General features: G+C 42.2%; 1 protein-coding gene across 1 annotated transcript in view; it reads left to right on the top strand.

Annotated features, from left to right (window-relative positions):
* Positions 1-20,129, top strand: part of tnpo3 (transportin 3) — a 101,077-nt gene that overhangs the window by 25,755 nt on the left and 55,193 nt on the right. Inside the window, exon 3 of the mRNA XM_034163468.1 lies at positions 11,018-11,109. Coding sequence (XP_034019359.1) covers positions 11,018-11,109 — 92 coding nt within the window. The remainder of the gene's footprint in view (positions 1-11,017; positions 11,110-20,129) is intronic.

Raw genomic sequence — 20,129 nt, forward strand, 5'->3', positions numbered from 1 at the left:
CATTATTTGGAGTGAACAGCTTTCATACGTTGAGGTGGGGTAAAGTCATTATTACCAGAGTTCCTTAGTATTTTTGCCACAGCGAATGCACCATACAGACTGTGCACATCCATGCCAGCATTTCAGTTCTTTTTAACATCTGTAAAACCACTCCATCTTTTCATCCCGTGTGAAGATAAGCGTCTGTGGAAAAGGAGTTTTCTGCTGTTTCTCTCAAGCATGGTGGTGCCTAAAGACACATTTGGGAAAAACACCGGGCGTCTTTGCATCACCTGCTTTGTCGTGCATATAAGTTCCAAAAAATACATAAGATAGATTTTGTCCCTCAGCTGTTTCAGGCAGGCAGAAATGATTCTGTTCCTCCTGTTGTCTTGTTCTTTAGACTCCGCTGTGCTACACTTCTACTGCAACTGTTTCACACTATACACACCATTTAACCAGCTTCCAACTCTTTGCCCTGTTTCTGCAGTTCTCTTACTGCTGATTTGTAAGTCGCCCCTAAGCCATACATCCTGATTTCGCTCCAAGAAGTCATTTCTCCTTGCTCGTATGCCCTTGAACTTCTTCACTCATCCCATCCGCTTCCACAGCTTCTGAGCTTCTTTGGTAGTTGTCACAAGCTAATGCTACAACCCCAATTCCAATGAAGTTGGGACATTGTGTAAAATGTAAATAAAAACAGAATATAATGATTTTCAAATCCTCTTCAACCTATATTCAATTGAATACACCACAAAGACAAGGTATTTAATGTTCAAACTGATAAACTTTATTGTTTTTGTGCAAATATTTGCTCATTTTGAAATAGAAGCCTGCAACATGTTTCAAAAAAGCTGGGACAGTGGTATGTTTACCACTGTGTTACACCACCTTTCCTTCTAACAACACTCAATAAGTGTTTGGGAACTGAGGACACTAATTGTTGAAGCTTTGTAGGTGGAATTCTTTCCCATTCTTGCTTGATGTACGACTTCAGTTGTTCAACAGTCCAGGGTCTCTGCTGTCGTATTTTGCGCTTCATAATGCGCCACACATTTTCAATGGGCGACAGGTCTGGACTGCAGGCAGGCCAGTCTAGTACCCGCACTCTTTTACTACGAAGCCACGCTGTTCCCTTCACTGGGTTCAGAAACAAGAATCCTTCTTTAGCAGTGTTTAGGTCCTGCACCAGGCCCCTGATCAAAAAGGATCATCTGTAGCCGAGAGGACCACCTGCAGTTTCTCAATCCAGAATAGCATCACACTCGAGACACACGCATATGAATAGGGATGAGGATCACCTGCCAGTTGGGGGGTTTCCCGAATTTTGGGGTTCATTGTGGCAACTGTCACTATTATTTCAAATCGGGTGAGAAAAAAATCGAGGTGGGATGTGATGTGTTTGACAGTTCTCACATTAGCCACCGGGTGTCGCTGTTATGCTGAACAAGGTGGTGTGCACAACAGGTTTGACGGAAATCATAAAGTAGGTAGAAGAAGGAACTGCTAGGCTAAGAGCTAAGCACATTGTTTTGCAGTTCATTTGTGTCTGTAAATGTTAATAAAGTAGTTAACGAAAGAAAGACTGGGTAGTTCATGAGCGGGTAGGTGTACCCTAAGCGGTAAAAACTTTACTTTTCCTGAAAAACATCTCTGGCACGAGATCCTGTGTCGCAGTTGGGGTCTGATCAGTCCCCCTGCCTTTACTGCACAGTGAAGGCAGGGGGACTGATCACACGGGGGCTTATAAAAAAAAATACAAAGGAACTAAGAAGATAGGAAAAAAGGGTTGAACACATCAACAAGGGACATGGGTGGGGCCATGTTTCACCGGGATTCGACATAAATTACTGAATAAGAGTAAAATACCACACACACACACTAACTAGAAGTGTCTGTAGATGATTTTTTTGTTCTTCCTTTCAGTGCTGTGGATTGTGTCAACTTGGATTTCACTTTGGGCTGAGAAAAAGCCAACATACCTTTTTAATTGAAAAAAAACCCAACAGAATTTGTCGTGTGGTCTTGAGTGGATTTTGCCAGGATTTACACGTACATTGGACTGACTGTCCTGACTGTTTGGTTTCATTTTTGACAAACATTGATTTGCAATGTCTGGTGACAACAAATTTAAATACAATTCATTATGAACTGTTATTCATGGCCAATATTTTAAACTATTAAAGGTATAAATGAGAGCATTTTTTATCCACATAAAGTCATCTTTTCATGTGTTAAAATTCACCAGAATGGCTCCTTTAAAGTGTGGAAAAATGTGAAATTTTCACCTTGCAGGTGGGGGCCCACCAGTCTTTTTCCTTCCTGACTGTTCTCATCCCTGTATAAAATACAGAGCAAACACAACACAAGTTCTAATCATGCGCTGTGGTCGGTGGTGGGCACAGCTAACCAAAACGTTAGCTTGGATCACCGCTAATCCGGTAACTGAAAAGTTAACTCTTATAACGCTCAACCAATAAACCGCTAATTTAGCGGACGTTACAATTAACCACTAACTGTTAGTACTGACTCAGTACGCTGGAGGCTACTGAAGAGCCATTTTTGAGTTTAAGCACTGTATGTGCTGCCGGGTAAATTCAAAGGCAATCACAAACCGAAAAACAAACAATGAGCCAGAGCTTCTTTCTTTATGCACCCAGTCCGCTCGGACAAGGGACAGGAGACATGAAGCGCAAAGCACTTTTCGCTCATGGTTTAATATTAAAAACAACTAAGTCAGTTAGGGTTTATCGACATTAAAGGCAACTCTGTCATTTTTACAGAATGAAAATAATCACACATATCTTATAAAGTAATGTGTTAATTCTGAAGGTTTGAGTGTTTACAGACACACACGCCAAAAGGCATTATGGGAAATGACTGAGTCTCCTTTCATCACCCTCCCCCCCGTCAAAATGCATAGAACACTGCCATCTACTGAATGGGAGTGTGACTAGACCAACTGTAATGTGCATGTGGTATTCGCTCTATTGAGGTTTTAAATCCCGCAAAATCTTACAGTTTGCATTGAGACTGCCCACGGACAACAGTGTTAACATCACAACATAAAACTCTTAGTGTATTGTGCCTAAAACTTGTGAATATATGATCTGGGTTTTTAGACATTGTTATTGTTTGTTTTATGTAAATATGTGTGAAGCTCAGGTTGTTTCTCCGTTATTTTCAGTGGGAATCGATGTGAGCTGCGATCACTTCCTTTTCATGTCATTCTGGGGGAAAGTGAAGTTTGCGCTTTAACGCCCTGCTTATTGTCTTTTACAACACTGTTTGTGCTGTTTGTTCCATAGCAATATATATAAAATGTCTGAAAGTCGGTTTGCGTTTATGAAGTTCCACGCAGGTTAAACGTAGCAGACATGGAATATTTGGAATATTTGTTTCAGCAAGTTTTCAGGGTCTCGTGCAGCAGTCTCTTAAAAATGTTATGAAAAACATAAAAGATTACATTTTGGTCATATAATGTTCATTTGCAGTTGTCATCATGTGGATTCTCAGTGTTACTTTGACTGCAGCAACTCTCTGGTGTGCAGGGGATTATGGGATATCGCAATAGAGCAGATTGTGATTGTGTGTGATTGTGATAGAGAGATTGGGCCTCTACTGGTGGTTGGCTCTCACTGCGGTATTGTATCACTTCCTGTATCTGTTAGCTGTTTAATCTGCGCAGTTAGATTGATCTAGTTACCTAGATCACGATTTGTTTCACAGTGTAATCTTCACGTGCCTTAACTAAAGCACTCCCTCTGCTGAATCACCACTAAATTATTTACACATTATTCACTTCGTGTGTTTTTAGGAATCCGCTAGCTTAGCGCAGCTACTAGTTCTTAGCCGGTTTAGCATGGCGGCTTCTCCTGTCTCTCCCACACTTTTCTGCTCTGGGTGTGAAATGTTTAGTTATTCCTCGGCCTCCTTTAGCAGTAATGGTACTTGTAATAAGTGTAGCTTATTCGTAGCTTTGGAGGCCAGGCTGGGCGAATTGGAGACTCGGCTCCGCACCGTGGAAAATTCTACAGCTAGCCAGGCCCCTGTAGTCGGTGGAAGGGTTAGGAGGAGGAGGAGGAGGAGGAGGAAGCGTAGCCCTAAACAGAAGCCCCGTGTACACGCCAACCCGTTCACATTTCTAACCGTTTTTCCCCACTCGGCGACACACCCGTCGAGGGTCAAACTCTGGTTATTGGCGACTCTGTTTTGAGAAGTGTGAAGTTAGCGACACCAGCAACCATAGTCAATTGTCTTCCGGGGACCAGAGCAGGCGACATTGAAGGAAATTTGAAACTGCTGGCTAAGGCTAAGCGTAAATTTGGTAAGATTGTAATTCACGTCAGCAGTAATGATACCCGGTTACACCAATCGGAGGTCACTAAAATTAACATTGAATCGGTGTGTAACTTTGCAAAAACAATGTCGGACTCTGCAGTTTTCTCTGGGCCCCTCCCCAATCGGACCGGGAGTGACATGTTTAGCCGCATGTTCTTCTTGAATTGCTGGCTGTCTGAGTGGTGTCCAAAAAATGAGGTGGGCTTCATAGAAAGCTTCTGGGGAAAACCTGGTCTTGTTAGGAGAGACGGCATCCATCCCACTTTGGATGGAGCAGCTCTCATTTCTAGAAATCTGGCCAATTTTCTTAAATCCTCCAAACCGTGACTACCCAGGGTTGGGACCAGGAAGCAGAGTTGTAGTCTTACACACCTCTGCAGCTTCTCTCCCCCTGCCATCCCCTCATTACCCCATCCCTGTACAGACGGTGCCTGCTCCCAGACCACCAATAACCAGCAAAAATCTATTTAAGCATAAAAATTCAAAAAGAAAAAATATAGCATCTTCAACTGCACCACAGACTAAAACAGTTAAATGTGGTCTATTAAACATTAGGTCTCTCTCTTCTAAGTCCCTGTTAGTAAATGTTATAATAATTGATCAACATATTGATTTATTCTGCCTTACAGAAACCTGGTTACAGCAGGATGAATATGTTAGTTTAAATGAGTCAACACCCCCGAGTCACACTAACTGCCAGAATGCTCGTAGCACGGGCCGAGGCGGAGGATTAGCAGCAATCTTCCATTCCAGCTTATTAATTAATCAAAAACCCAGACAGAGCTTTAATTCATTTGAAAGCTTGACTCTTAGTCTTGTCCATCCAAATTGGAAGTCCCAAAAACCAGTTTTATTTGTTGTTATCTATCGTCCTCCTGGTCGTTACTGTGAGTTTCTCTGTGAATTTTCAGACCTTTTGTCTGACTTAGTGCTTAGCTCAGATAAGATAGTTATAGTGGGCGATTTTAACATCCACACAGATGCTGAGAATGACAGCCTCAACACTGCATTTAATCTATTATTAGACTCAATTGGCTTTGCTCAAAATGTAAATGAGTCCACCCACCACTTTAATCATATCTTAGATCTTGTTCTGACTTATGGTATGGAAATTGAAGACTTAACAGTATTCCCTGAAAACTCCCTTCTGTCTGATCATTTCTTAATAACATTTACATTTACTCTGATGGACTACCCAGCAGTGGGGAATAAGTCTCATTACACTAGAAGTCTTTCAGAAAGCGCTGTAACTAGGTTTAAGGATATGATTCCTTCTTTATGTTCTCTAATGCCATATACCAACACAGTGCAGAGTAGCTACCTAAACTCTGTAAGTGAGATAGAGTATCTCGTCAATAGTTTTACATCCTCATTGAAGACAACTTTGGATGCTGTAGCTCCTCTGAAAAAGAGAGCTTTAAATCAGAAGTGCCTGATTCCGTGGTATAACTCACAAACTCGCAGCTTAAAGCAGATAACCCGTAAGTTGGAGAGGAAATGGCGTCTCACTAATTTAGAAGATCTTCACTTAGCCTGGAAAAAGAGTCTGTTGCTGTATAAAAAAAAAGCCCTCCGTAAAGCTAGGACATCTTACTACTCATCACTGATTGAAGAAAATAAGAACAACCCCAGGTTTCTTTTCAGCACTGTAGCCAGGCTGACAAAGAGTCAGAGCTCTATTGAGCCGAGTATTCCTTTAACTTTAACTAGTAATGACTTCATGACTTTCTTTGCTAATAAAATTTTAACTATTAGAGAAAAAATTACTCATAACCATCCCAAAGACGTATCGTTATCTTTGGCTGCTTTCAGTGATGCCGGTATTTGGTTAGACTCTTTCTCTCAGATTGTTCTGAGTTATTTTCATTAGTTACTTCATCCAAACCATCAACATGTCTATTAGACCCCATTCCTACCAGGCTGCTCAAGGAAGCCCTACCATTATTTAATGCTTCGATCTTAAATATGATCAATCTGTCTTTATTAGTTGGCTATGTACCACAGGCTTTTAAGGTGGCAGTAATTAAACCATTACTTAAAAAGCCATCACTTGACCCAGCTATCTTAGCTAATTATAGGCCAATCTCCAACCTTCCTTTTCTCTCAAAAATTCTTGAAAGGGTAGTTGTAAAACAGCTAACTGATCATCTGCAGAGGAATGGTCTATTTGAAGAGTTTTAGTCAGGTTTTAGAATTCATCATAGTACAGAAACAGCATTAGTGAAGGTTACAAATGATCTTCTTATGGCCTCAGACAGTGGACTCATCTCTGTGCTTGTTCTGTTAGACCTCAGTGCTGCTTTTGATACTGTTGACCATAAAATTTTATTACAGAGATTAGAGCATGCCATAGGTATTAAAGGCACAAGAAAGGTCTTGTCTCAGAGTGATGCTGAAAAACTAATTCATGCATTTATTTCCTCTAGGCTGGACTATTGTAATTCATTATTATCAGGTTGTCCTAAAAGTTCCCTGAAAAGCATTCAGTTAATTCAAAATGCTGCAGCTAGAGTACTAACAGGGACTAGAAGGAGAGAGCATATTTCACCCATATTGGCCTCTCTTCATTGGCTTCCTGTTAATTCTAGAATAGAATTTAAAATTCTTCTTCTTACTTATAAGGTTTTGAATTATCATGTCCCATCTTATCTTAGGGAACTCATACAACCCCTGGCAAAAATTATGGAATCACCGGCCTCGGATGATGTTCAGTCAGTTGTTTAATTTTGTAGAAAAAAGCAGATCACAGACATGACACAAAACTAAAGTCATTTCAAATGGCAACTTTCTGGCTTTAAGAAACACTATAAGAAATCAAGAAAAAAAGATTGTGGCAGTCAGTAACGGTTACTTTTTTAGACCAAGCAGAGGAAAAAAATATGGAATCACTCAATTCTGAGGAATAAATTATGGAATCACCCTGTAAATTAAGATTGTGGCAGTCAGTAACGGTTACTTTTTTAGACCAAGCAGAGGAAAAAAATATGGAATCACTCAATTCTGAGGAATAAATTATGGAATCACCCTGTAAATTTTCATCCCCCAAACTAACACCTGCATCAAATCAGATCTGCTCGTTGACATTGACCCTATGTGTCTTTTTGCAAGGAATGTTTTCACAGTTTTTGCTCTATGGCAAGATGCATTATCATCTTGAAGAATGATTTCATCATCCCCAAACATCCTTTCAATTGTCCAAAATATCAACGTAAACTTGTGCATTTATTGATGATGTAATGACAGCCATCTCCCCAGTGCCTTTACCTGACATGCAGCCCCATATCATCAATGACTGTGGAAATTTACATGTTCTCTTCAGGCAGTCATCTTTATAAATCTCATTGGAACGGCACCAAACAAAAGTTCCAGCATCATCACCTTGCCCAATGCAGATTCGAGATTCATCACTGAATATGACTTTCATCCAGTCATCCACAGTCCACGATTGTTTTTCCTTAGCCCATTGTAACCTTGTTTTTTTCTGTTTAGGTGTTAATAATGGCTTTTGTTTAGCTTTTCTGTATGTAAATCCCATTTCCTTTAGGCGGTTTCCTACAGTTCGGTCACAGACGTTGACTCCAGTTTCCTCCCATTCGTTCCTCATTTGTTTTGTTGTGCATTTTTTGATTTTTGAGACATATTGCTTTAAGTTTTCTGTCTTGACGCTTTGATGTCTTCCTTGGTCTACCAGTATGTTTGCCTTTAACAACCTTCCCATGTTGTTTGTATTTGGTCCAGAGTTTAGACACAGCTGACTATGAACAACCAACATCTTTTGCAACATTGCGTGATGATTTACCCTCTTTTAAGAGTTTGATAATCCTCTCCTTTGTTTCATTTGAGATCTCTCGTGTTGGAGCCATGATTCATGTCAGTCCACTTGGTGCAACAGCTCTCCAAGGTGTGATCACTCCTTTTTAGATGTAGACTAACGAGCAGATCTGATATCAATCAATCAATCAATCAATCAACTTTTTTCTTATATAGCGCCAAATCACAACAAACAGTTGCCCCAAGGCGCTCCATATTGTAAGGCAAGGCCATACAATAATTATGAAAAACCCCAACGGTCAAAACGACCCCCTATGAGCAAGCACTTGGCAACAGTGGGAAGGAAAAACTCCCTTTTAACAGGAAGAAACCTCCAGCAGAACCAGGCTCAGGGAGGGGCAGTCTTCTGCTGAGACTGGTTGGGGCTGAGGGAAAAAACCAGGAAAAAGACATGCCGTGAAGGGGGGCAGAGATCGATCACTAATGATTAAATGCAGAGTGATGCATACGGAGCAAAAAGAGAAAGAAACAGTGCATCATGGGAAACCCCCCACAATCTACGTCTAAAGCAGCATAACCAAGGGATGGTCCAGGGTCACCCGATCCAGCCCTAACTATAAGCCTTAGCGAAAAGGAAAGTTTTAAGCCTAATCTTAAAAGTAGAGAGGGTATCTGTCTCCCTGATCTGAATTGGGAGCTGGTTCCACAGGAGAGGAGCCTGAAAGCTGAAGGCTCTGCCTCCCATTCTACTCTTACAAACCCTAGGAACTACAAGTAAGCCCGCAGTCTGAGAGCGAAGCGCTCTAATGGGGTAATATGGTACTACGAGGTCCCTAAGATAAGATGGGACCTGATTATTCAAAACCTTATAAGTAAGAAGAAGAATTTTAAATTCTATTCTAGAATTAACAGGAAGCCAATGAAGAGAGGCCAACACGGGTGAGATATGCTCTCTCCTTCTAGTCCCCGTCAGTACTCTAGCTGCAGCATTCTGAACCAACTGAAGGCTTTTTAGGGAACTTTTAGGACAACCTGATAATAATGAATTACAATAGTTTGTTACAATGATATGATGCAGGTGTTAGTTTTGGGGATGAAAGTTTACAGGGTGATTCCATAATTTTTTCCTCAGAATTGAGTGATTCCATATTTTTTTCCTCTGCTTTGTCTAAAAAAGTAACCGTTACTGACTGCCACAATCTTTTTTTCTTGATTTCTTATAGTGTTTCTTAAAGCCAGAAAGTTGCCATTTGAAATGACTTTAGTTTTGTGTCATGTCTGTGATCTGCTTTTTTTTCTACAAAATTAAACAACTGAATGAACATCCTCCGAGGCCGGTGATTCCATAATTTTTGCCAGGGTTTGTAGTACCATATCACCCCAATAGAGCGCTTCGCTCTCAGACTGCAGGCTTACTGGTAGTTTCTAGGGTTTTTAAGAGTAGAATGGGAGGCAGAGCCTTCAGCTTTCAGGCTCCTCTCCTGTGGAACCAGCTCCCAATTCGGATCAGGGAGACAGACACCCTCTCTACTTTTAAGATTAGGCTTAAAACTTTCCTTTTTGCTAAAGCTTATAGTTAGGGCTGGATCAGGTGACCCTGAACCATCCCTTAGTTATCCTGCTATAGACTTAGACTGCTGGGGGGTTCCCATGATGCACTGAGTGTTTCTTTCTTTTTGCTCTGTATGCACCACTCTGCATTTAATCATTAGTGATTGATCTCTGCTCTCTTCCACAGCATGTCTTTTTCCTGGTTCTCTCCCTCAGCCCCAACCAGTCCCAGCAGAAGACTGCCCCTCCCTGAGCCTGGTTCTGCTGGAGGTTTCTTCCTGTTAAAAGGGAGTTTTTCCTTCCCACTGTCGCCAAGTGCTTGCTCACAGGGGGTCGTTTTGACCGTTGGGGTTTTTACATAATTATTGTATGGCCTTGCCTTACAATATAAAGCGCCTTGGGGCAACTGTTTGTTGTGATTTGGTGCTATATAAATAAAATTGATTGAATTGATTGATTGATTGTGATACTTTAAAGTGATATACAGTTGTGAAACTGAAATGAACAAAACACATGCCAAAATTTTCCAAAAAAAGTTGCTTTTAAATTGTTTGAAGAATGGCTTACAGAACTAAGTGAAGTTGCAGCTTTTGGTTATGAGAAATATTACAAGAAATGGCACGTGTTAAGATTTTATTCCCTACAGGTGGCTGAATTGCATGTTTCTGCGCCCTGATTTGGTCTAAATGTTTGCAATTCTGTAAAGCCAAGGATGTGGGTGGTACTGGTGCTGTATGAGGATCATCAGCTGGAATTTTCTCTGGACATTGAATAATCCTTCATGGGACAATGTATGGACAATCTAGGGAGACGTAACCTCTGGAACAGACGATTGGTGCAGGTGCTGCTATGCACCTGTCACGAGTCAACGAGCAGTGTGTCTTTTTAAGTTTGATGTTCTATTTGAGGTGTATGGTGTTCGTTGTGTTTTGAAAAAAAAAATTCAATAAAAAGTCAGGAAAAAAATGTAAATTCATAGTTTTGTGGAGAAATTCAAAAATTGCATCATTTCTCTCAATCCTATATATTAGATCAATACGAAAAAAAAAAAGATTATTCTTATGAACCATGACATTTGCATTTGAATTGACTGTCCCCCCCCATGCTCTCCCCAAGTCCTGAGCAGAATTCTGGAAAATTTAAAATCTATAATTGACATTTCGACAAATAAACTAATTTCCGTTCGGTTCTCTGGTTTTGCTCGAGGTTGCCGCCCCAGTGGCACAGGACGTATGCCAAATGCACTTCATAGCACAACTCCAGCTGTACCAGGAGAACGGGGCATGGCTCACCTTCTTGTGCTAGCCACTTGCACCAAAGTAGTAGTGTGAGCTGTCAGTCTTAACTGAGTGGATTTTCTGTTTCCTTTCCGCAGGTACGGCACTCGTCCTTGCTCGTCTTCCTCTGGAGAAGATCGCAGAGTGCCTGAGTGACCTGTGCGCTGTGCAGGTCGTGGCCCTCAAAAAGGTCAGTGTCACATCATGAAAGTGTAAAGAAAGCTCTGTGCCTTTTGTAAACCTGGCAAGTGACCATAGCACTTAAACTGCCCAAGCCATTACTCTGCTCTGTAATAATGTAACGGGTCCAAAACTGTGGGCCACTTCCAACACAGAGTTGAGGAATGTAAACTGAATCTCAGCCTTCGTTGGCATGTCGGGATCATCCCATCTGTCTGTTATACATGACCAGTCATGGGATGTCTGGATCTGGGGTGGGTTGAACTCCAACAGCTTTGGCCGGTTCTAGCTTCACCCTGGTTTGTTTTACTAGCCTGCTTAGCTAATGGTGGCCAATCCAGAGATTTCCACACAGACATTTCAGTTGCTGGTCTCCATAGCCTAAAGCAGCTCCAGCACGCCACCAGCTCACTCTGACCAGCTGTGTCAACCTCTGACTCAAAGCATGACTGACGTCTGGAGGCACATAATCAGAATCATTTTTATTGCCAAGAATGTTCTCATCTGTCAGGAATTTGATCTGGTGTCATTGGGGCATAAACAACAATAAAAAGAAAAGGAAAAAATACTTCTGTAAGAAGTAAAGGAGTCAAATAGACAAATGGGCAAAAACTATGTTTACTGTCAAATAGATGTAGTGGAATGGGGCTGTGCAGGCCTGCAGATGTACAGTAACTTTCAGTCTGTACTTTGTGGGAGTCGGGGATGGCAGTGTAAATAGGGGTTGCTCGCATTATTTATAAATCTATCTGCGGATGGAAAGAAGCTGTTTTTGTGTCTTGAGGTTTTAGTCCTGATGAACCTCAGCTGTCTGCCAGAGGGGAGGGTGACAAAAAGTTTGTTATGCCTCCATCTGAATATACAAATGTATCATATAGTCTGGTTCTGTCACACTGACAGAACCATACGTTTGGAGTGTTGTGTGTTTGATGACGCCCGCCATTGTCTCTGTGTAAAATTTAAAGAACTTTCAGAGACGTGTAAAAACGAGGAAAGCTGTGGTTCATTGTGTGTAAATGCTGAACTGAGCTGCACACATACACTGAAGTAAAAAGATATTAGGTGCACGGCGGCTGACAGGGTGTGACATTAACGTGACACACGCTTTTATTGAAATACTGAACACAGTCGGGGTTGTTAAGAGGCTCATCTCCAGTTCCACCATCAGAAAAAAGAAAACAATAATAATAAAAAACATTTGAATGTGCACATGCCCAAATCTGTCTGCACCGGTTTTCGTTAGGAACAATTAGTCGGATAAATCATCTAACCACCAAGCAGCCCCCCCACCCCCCCCCCCAGTCGCACACAGTGCCTGATAAACGTCACATATCACATATGATTTGAACATTGATGGAATGAATATGCTTCTTATTAACAGAAACAAACTCATCATGTTATGGTGCCTTCACAGCAACACGTGTGCAGTTAACAGCTCCGATTACATTAAAGGGAAACCGGCTCTCGCTGCAAAATGCGCCGTAATGTTGGAATTTCCCTGGATGAGATTCGGATGATTGCGTTCCACACAGCTGGCATGGCTTGGCTCAAGGTTGACTGGCATACTCCTGACCAATCAGCCAGCTCCCGTTGGAATGCCCATGATGCCAGGAAGCCCAGTGTGGTCAGCACCTGTGTGTGCACAGACAACCCCTGGCTCCTCTCCGTATTACGCTCTGGGCCGACCGCAGTTCTGTGCGCAACTCCAGTAACAGTGGCCTCGATAATCAACATTGGTTTCAGAGCCAGTTATCGTCATTTGTAAGTAAATCCTCATGTTCCCTGACTACACGCTCACGTTGTACTGCACCAATTGCAAGGTCCTCTAACAACGCCAGTGCAGCCACTGTTGGTGCCATTTTACGCATAACTTTGCTTGTGCTCTTATATCCATCCATATAATTGCAAACAGGTGGGTGTGTTAATTGTTCATCAGTGTGTCTCTGATGTGCACGTCACTCTGATGACTTCATGTTTTCACACTATTAACGGTTCCCAACATCACCTTTCCATGTCCACAGTGGAACAATAGCTGTAGAAATGTGCGTACACCAGCCAGCATTTTTGGGTGACGCACCGCACATTTCCACACTCACGTCACTTTCAATACATTTGTACGTGGCTGTGGAGACGGGCGTACGGCGGGTTTTTGTGCGTACGCTTTGTACATGAGGCTCCTGGACACCATGTGATCAGTCTCCCGTCTGTAGGGAGACTCGTCCCCATCAGAGATGAGTCCAGTGAGAGTTGTATCGTCTGTGAACTTCAGAAGCTTCACAGACTGGTGACTGGATTTGCAGCTGTTGGTGTTCAGGGACGAAAGGAGAGGAGAAAGAACACAGCCTTGGAGGGGATCTGGTACTGATGGACCATGTGTTGGAGACGTAACATACCAGCTTCACGTGTTGCCTTTTGTTGGACAGGAAGTCAGTGATCCACCTGCAGGTGGAGTCAGGCACGCTAAGCTGAGAGAGCTTGTCCTGCAGCAGGGCGAGGATGATTGTAGTGAAAGCTGAGCTGAAGTCCACAAACAGAATCCTGGCATTGCTTCCTGGGGAGTCCAGATAGTGGAGGATGAGGTGGAGGGCCGGGTTGACAGCATCATCTACAACCTGTTGCCTCTGTAGGCGAACTGCAGGGGATCCAGGTGGGGGTCAGAGATGGCCTTGAGGTGTATGAGGACAAGGTGCTTGAACGTCTTCATCACCACAGAGGTCAGGGGTGACAGGTCTGTAGTCATTAAGACCTGACGTTCTTTGTTTTTTGGGGATGGGAATGATGGTGGAGACCTTGAAGCATGCTGGCACCTGGCATGTTTCCAGTGAGGTGTTGAAGATGTCTGTGAACACCGGGGACAGTTGGTCTGCACAGTTCTTCAGTATGGATTGGGAGCCAAAGTCAGGTCTGGCTGCTTTGTGTGGGTTGTGCTTTTTTAAGAGCTTGTTGACATCTCTCTCATGATCAGAGAGAGGCATGATGGCGAAAGTGTGCCTTGATAAAGTGGCGACATGACAAGTTAAAATTGGTTAAGGTTGGGTTAGTGTTAGGGTTAGAATTGGTCACGTGACTCGTGGTGCCGTCTTGGGTTCAAAATAGTGTTCAATGTTAATGTGTCTGCATGTAAATCCAGCTATTTTTTCATTTATTCACTGAAAATGTCGGGTTGCTGTGCATTTGGAGGCACAAATAGACACAACAAGGCCTTCAAGATGTACAGATTTCCTTCAGATCTGAACAGAAGAAACATTTGGGAAAATAAAGTCAGCAGTGTGGGATGGAAGCGACTTCATCATCAAAGCTTTGAGAGGTAAATTTATTGTTCAGTCCCATGTTCAGTAAAACTCCGTGTCAGGGGATAACTACCTTCGCACGACACCTATCTTGATTTCTCTCCGCTCTTCTACTGCTCTTTCTACAAACATGTCTGAGGTCCAGCAGCTGAGGGGCATGTTGAAACTACAGCGAACACCTGGTGATGAAGGAATGAGTCATTTAAAAGAAGAGAACAAAAGAGACATGCAGCCGTTGTTGGTGATTAAAGAAAAAAACTCTCCCTGAACACCAAGAATGTTGACCAGGAGGACATTAAAGAAGAGAAGCTGTGGGTAAGTCAGCAGGGAGAGCAGCTTCAGCAGCTGGAGGAAGCAGATCTCACCAATTTTGGTTTCACTGCCGTCCCTGTGAAGAGCGAAAATGATGAAAAACTAGAGTCATCACAGCTTCATCAAAGCCGAAGTGATGAGAGCACAGAGGCTGAGCCTGTAGCCAGCAGCTCATCTGTACACAGAACACTGACAGCAGAAGCTGATGGAGAGGACGATGGAGGACCACAACCAGCCAGCAACTCAGATCCAAACCGTCATTTACAACCAGATACCAGTGGCAGGAGTTCAGACAGTTCTGGAACTGAGACTGATGACAGTGATAAAAGCTCTAAATATGGAAAAGCATCTGGTCACATGAACAGCTCAGAGCAACAAAAGGATCGGCAGACAAGAATAAAACCATTTAGCTGTTCTGATCGACGACAAATACTGGAACAGAAGGACACTCGGCTGGATAATCCACCAGATCAGCATAGTTCTGATCCTGGACTCCAGCAACAATAGCATCAATGGGCCAGAAGAAACAAACAAAACTACACCACAGTTAATTGGACCATTGAAGAGAAAAAAAAAGAAAAAGGGGCAGAAAGAAAAAGGTAGTATTTGAGGAACGCATAAAAGAAGCAATCTACCACCACAAAAGAAAGAAGCCACCACAACTGCAAAACTGCAATCGATCGCCTCACAAATCGCAAAATATCTGACAGCAGTGGAAATAAAAAAAATAAAGGAAGAAGCCCAAAAAGAAGCGATAAAAGATTATCAGTTGATGGATAAAGAGAAACAACTCCAGTTTGAAAGGAGTCAGTGGAAGAGGGAGGAAGAGTGGATACTGCTGTGGGCAATGGAATATGCCACAATAAAATACACCAAAAACCAGACAAAGAGATCTAGAGAATGGCAAAAATATTCCACCACCACTGCCCAAGTAAGAAAGACATCCCAAGTAAGACTCTCACCACCCAAAAATCCAACTTTATCACACAAAAACATTTCTTGGAGGATGAAATAAAATCGATGCAACAGGAGGTTGGGCAAATGATCAGAGACGGCATCTGCCCTCTGACGCAACCCATTGCACCACAAAAAAATGATTGCCCTCAAAAAAAAGTACATCCCCGTGGAAAATTCTACAGCTAGCCAGGCCCCTGTAGTCGGTGCGGACCAAGGTAGCTTAGCCGCCGTTAGTTCCCCCCTGGCAGACCCCGTGCAGTCGGGAAGGCAGGCTGACTGGGTGACTGTGAGGAGGAAGCGTAGCCCTAAACAGAAGCCCCGTGTACACCGTCAACCCGTTCACATCTCTAACCGTTTTTCCCCACTCGACGATACACTCGCCGAGGATCAAACTCTAGTTATTGGCGACTCTGTTTTGAGAAATGTGAAGTTAGCGACACCAGCAACCATTGTCAATTGTCTTCCGGGGGCCAGAGCAGGCGACATCGAAGGACATTTGAAATTGCTGGCTAAGGCTAAGCGTAAATTTGGTAAGATTGTAATTCACGTCGGCAGTAATGACACTCGGTTACGCCAATCGGAGGTCACTAAAATTAACATTGAATCGGTGTGTAACTTTGCAAAAACAATGTCGGACTCTGTTGTTTTCTCTGGGCCCCTCCCCAATCGGACCGGGAGTGACATGTTTAGCCGCATGTTCTCCTTGAATTGCTGGCTGTCTGAGTGGTGTCCAAAAAATGAGGTGGGCTTCATTGATAATTGGCAAAGCTTCTGGGGAAAACCTGGTCTTGTTAGGAGAGACGGCATCCATCCCACTTTAGAGGGAGCAGCTCTCATTTCTAGAAATCTGGCCAATTTTTTGGGATCCTCCAAACTGTGACTGTCTAGCGTTGAGACCAGGAGGCAGAGCTGTGGTCTTATACACCTCTCTGCAGCTTCTCTCCCCCTGCCATCCCCTTATTACCCCATCCCCGTAGAGACGGTGCCTGCTCCCAGACCACCAATAACTAGCAAAAATCTATTTAAGCATAAAAATTCAAAAAGAAAAAATAATATAGCACCTTCAATTGCACCACAGACTAAAACAGTTAAATGTGGTCTATTAAACATTAGGTCTCTTTCTTCTAAGTCCCTGTTGGTAAATGATATAATAATTGATCAACGTATTGATTTATTCTGCCTAACAGAAACTTGGTTACAGCAGGATGAATATGTTAGTTTAAATGAGTCAACACCCCCGAGTCACACTAACTGTCAGAATGCTCGTAGCACGGGCCGGGGCGGAGGATTAGCAGCAATCTTCCATTCCAGCTTATTAATTAATCAAAAACCTAGACAGAGCTTTAATTCATTTGAAAGCTTGTCTCTTAGTCTTGTCCATCCAAATTGGAAGTCCCAAAAACCAGTTTTATTTGTTATTATCTATCGTCCACCTGGTCGTTACTGTGAGTTTCTCTGTGAATTTTCAGACCTTTTGTCTTAGTGCTTAGCTCAGATAAGATAATTATAGTGGGCGATTTTAACATCCACACAGATGCTGAGAATGACAGCCTCAACATTGCATTTAATCTATTATTAGACTCTATCGGCTTTGCTCAAAAAGTAAATGAGTCCACCCACCACTTTAATCATATTTTAGATCTTGTTCTGACTTATGGTATGGAAATTGAAGACTTAACAGTATTCCCTGAAAACTCCCTTTTGTCTGATCATTTTTTAATAACATTTACATTTACCCTGATGGACTACCCTGCAGTGGGGAATAAGTTTCATTACACTAGAAGTCTTTCAGAAAGCGCTGTAACTAGGTTTAAGGATATGATTCCTTCTTTATGTTCTCTAATGTCATATACCAACACAGAGCAGAGTAGCTACCTAAACTCTGTAAGGGAGTTAGAGTATCTTGTCAATAGTTTTACATCCTCATTGAAGACAACTTTGGATGCTGTAGCTCCTCTGAAAAAGAGAGCTTTAAATCAGAAGTGTCTGACTCCGTGGTATAACTCACAAACTCGTAGCTTAAAGCAGATAACCCGTAAGTTGGAGAGGAAATGGCGTCTCACTAATTTAGAAGATCTTCACTTAGCCTGGAAAAAGAGTTTGTTGCTCTATAAGAAAGCCCTTCGTGAAGCTAGGACATCTTTCTACTCATCACTAATTGAAGAAAATAAGAACAACCCCAGGTTTCTTTTCAGCACTGTAGCCAGGCTGACAAAGAGTCAGAGCTCTATTGAGCTGAGTATTCCATTAACTTTAACTAGTAATGACTTCATGACTTTCTTTGCTAACAAAATTTTGACTATTAGAGAAAAAATTACTCATAACCATCCCAAAGATGTATCGTTATCTTTGGCTGCTTTCAGTGATGCCAGTATTTGGTTAGACTCTTTCTCTCCGATTGTTCTGTCTGAGTTATTTTCATTAGTTACTTCATCCAAACCATCAACATGCTTATTAGACCCCATTCCTGCCAGGCTGCTCAAGGAAGTCCTACCATTATTTAATGCTTCAATCTTAAATATGATCAATCTATCTTTGTTAGTTGGTTATGTACCACAGGCCTTTAAGGTGGCAGTAATTAAACCATTACTTAAAAAGCCATCACTTGACCCAGCTATCTTAGCTAATTATAGGCCAATCTCCAACCTTCCTTTTCTCTCAAAGATTCTTGAGAGGGTAGTTGTAAAACAGCTAACTGATCACCTGCAGAGGAATGGTCTATTTGAAGAGTTTCAGTCAGGTTTTAGAATTCATCATAGTACAGAAACAGCATTAGTGAAGGTTACAAATGATCTTCTTATGGCTTCGGACAGTGGACTTATCTCTGTGCTTGTTCTGTTGGACCTCAGTGCTGCTTTTGATACTGTTGACCATAAAATTTTATTACAGAGATTAGAGCATGTCATAGGTATTAAAGGCATTGCGCTGCGGTGGTTTGAATCATATTTGTCTAATAGATTACAGTTTGTTCATGTAAATGGGGAATCTTCTTCACAGACTAAAGTTAATTATGGAGTTCCACAAGGTTCTGTGCTAGGACCAATTTTATTCACTTTATACATGCTTCCCTTGGGCAGTATTATTAGACGGTATTGCTTAAATTTTCATTGTTACGCAGATGATACCCAGCTTTATCTATCCATGAAGCCAGAGGATACACACCAATTAGCTAAACTGCAGGATTGTCTTACAGACATAAAGACATGGATGACCTCTAATTTCCTGCTTTTAAACTCAGATAAAACTGAAGTTATTGTACTTGGCCCCACAAATCTTAGAAGCATGGTGTCTAACCAGATCGTTACTCTGGATGGCATTTCCCTGATCTCTAGTAATACTGTGAGAAATCTTGGAGTTATTTTTGATCAGGATATGTCATTCAAAGCGCATATTAAACAAATATGTAGGACTGCCTTTTTGCATTTACGCAATATCTCTAAAATCAGAAAGGTCTTGTCTCAGAGTGATGCTGAAAAACTAATTCATGCATTTATTTCCTCTAGGCTGGACTATTGTAATTCATTATTATCAGGTTGTCCTAAAAGTTCCCTAAAAAGCCTTCAGTTGGTTCAGAATGCTGCAGCTAGAGTACTGACGGGGACTAGCAGGAGAGAGCATATCTCACCCGTGTTGGCCTCCCTTCATTGGCTTCCTGTTAATGCTAGAATAGAATTTAAAATTCTTCTTCTTACTTATAAGGTTTTGAATAATCAGGTCCCATCTTATCTTAGGGACCTCGTAGTACCATATTACCCCATTAGAGTGCTTCGCTCTCAGACTGCGGGCTTACTTGTAGTTCCTAGGGTTTGTAAGAGTAGAATGGGAGGCAGAGCCTTCAGCTTTCAGGCTCCTCTCCTGTGGAACCAGCTCCCAATTCAGATCAGGGAGACAGATACCCTCTCTACTTTTAAGATTAGGCTTAAAACTTTCCTTTTCGCTAATGCTTATAGTTAGGGCTGGATCGGGTGACCCTGGACCATCCCTTGGTTATGTTGCTTTAGACGTAGACTGTGGGGGGGTTCCCATGATGCACTGTTTCTTTCTCTTTTTGCTCCGTATGCATCACTCTGCATTTAATCATTAGTGATCGATCTCTTTTTCCTGGTTCTTTCCCTCAGCCCCAACCAGTCTCAGCAGAAGACTGCCCCTCCCTGAGCCTGGTTCTGCTGGAGGTTTCTTCCTGTTAAAAGGGAGTTTTTCCTTCCCACTGTGGCCAAGTGCTTGCTCATAGGGGGTCCTTTTGACCGTTGGGGTTTTTCATAATTATTGTATGGCCTTGCCTTGCAATGTGGAGCGCCTTGGGGCAACTGTTTGTTGTGATTTGGCGCTATATAAGAAAAAAGTTGATTGATTGATTGATCCCCGAAAAAACAAACTATCCACTGCTCCCAGAAAAAATGAACCATTCACTGCCCCCCGAAAAAACAAACCATTCACTGCCCCCCGAAAAAATGAACCATTCACTGCCCCC

This window comes from Thalassophryne amazonica, chromosome 22, assembly GCF_902500255.1.
Source record: "Thalassophryne amazonica chromosome 22, fThaAma1.1, whole genome shotgun sequence".
In the NCBI taxonomy this organism is placed as follows: Eukaryota; Metazoa; Chordata; class Actinopteri; order Batrachoidiformes; family Batrachoididae; genus Thalassophryne; species Thalassophryne amazonica.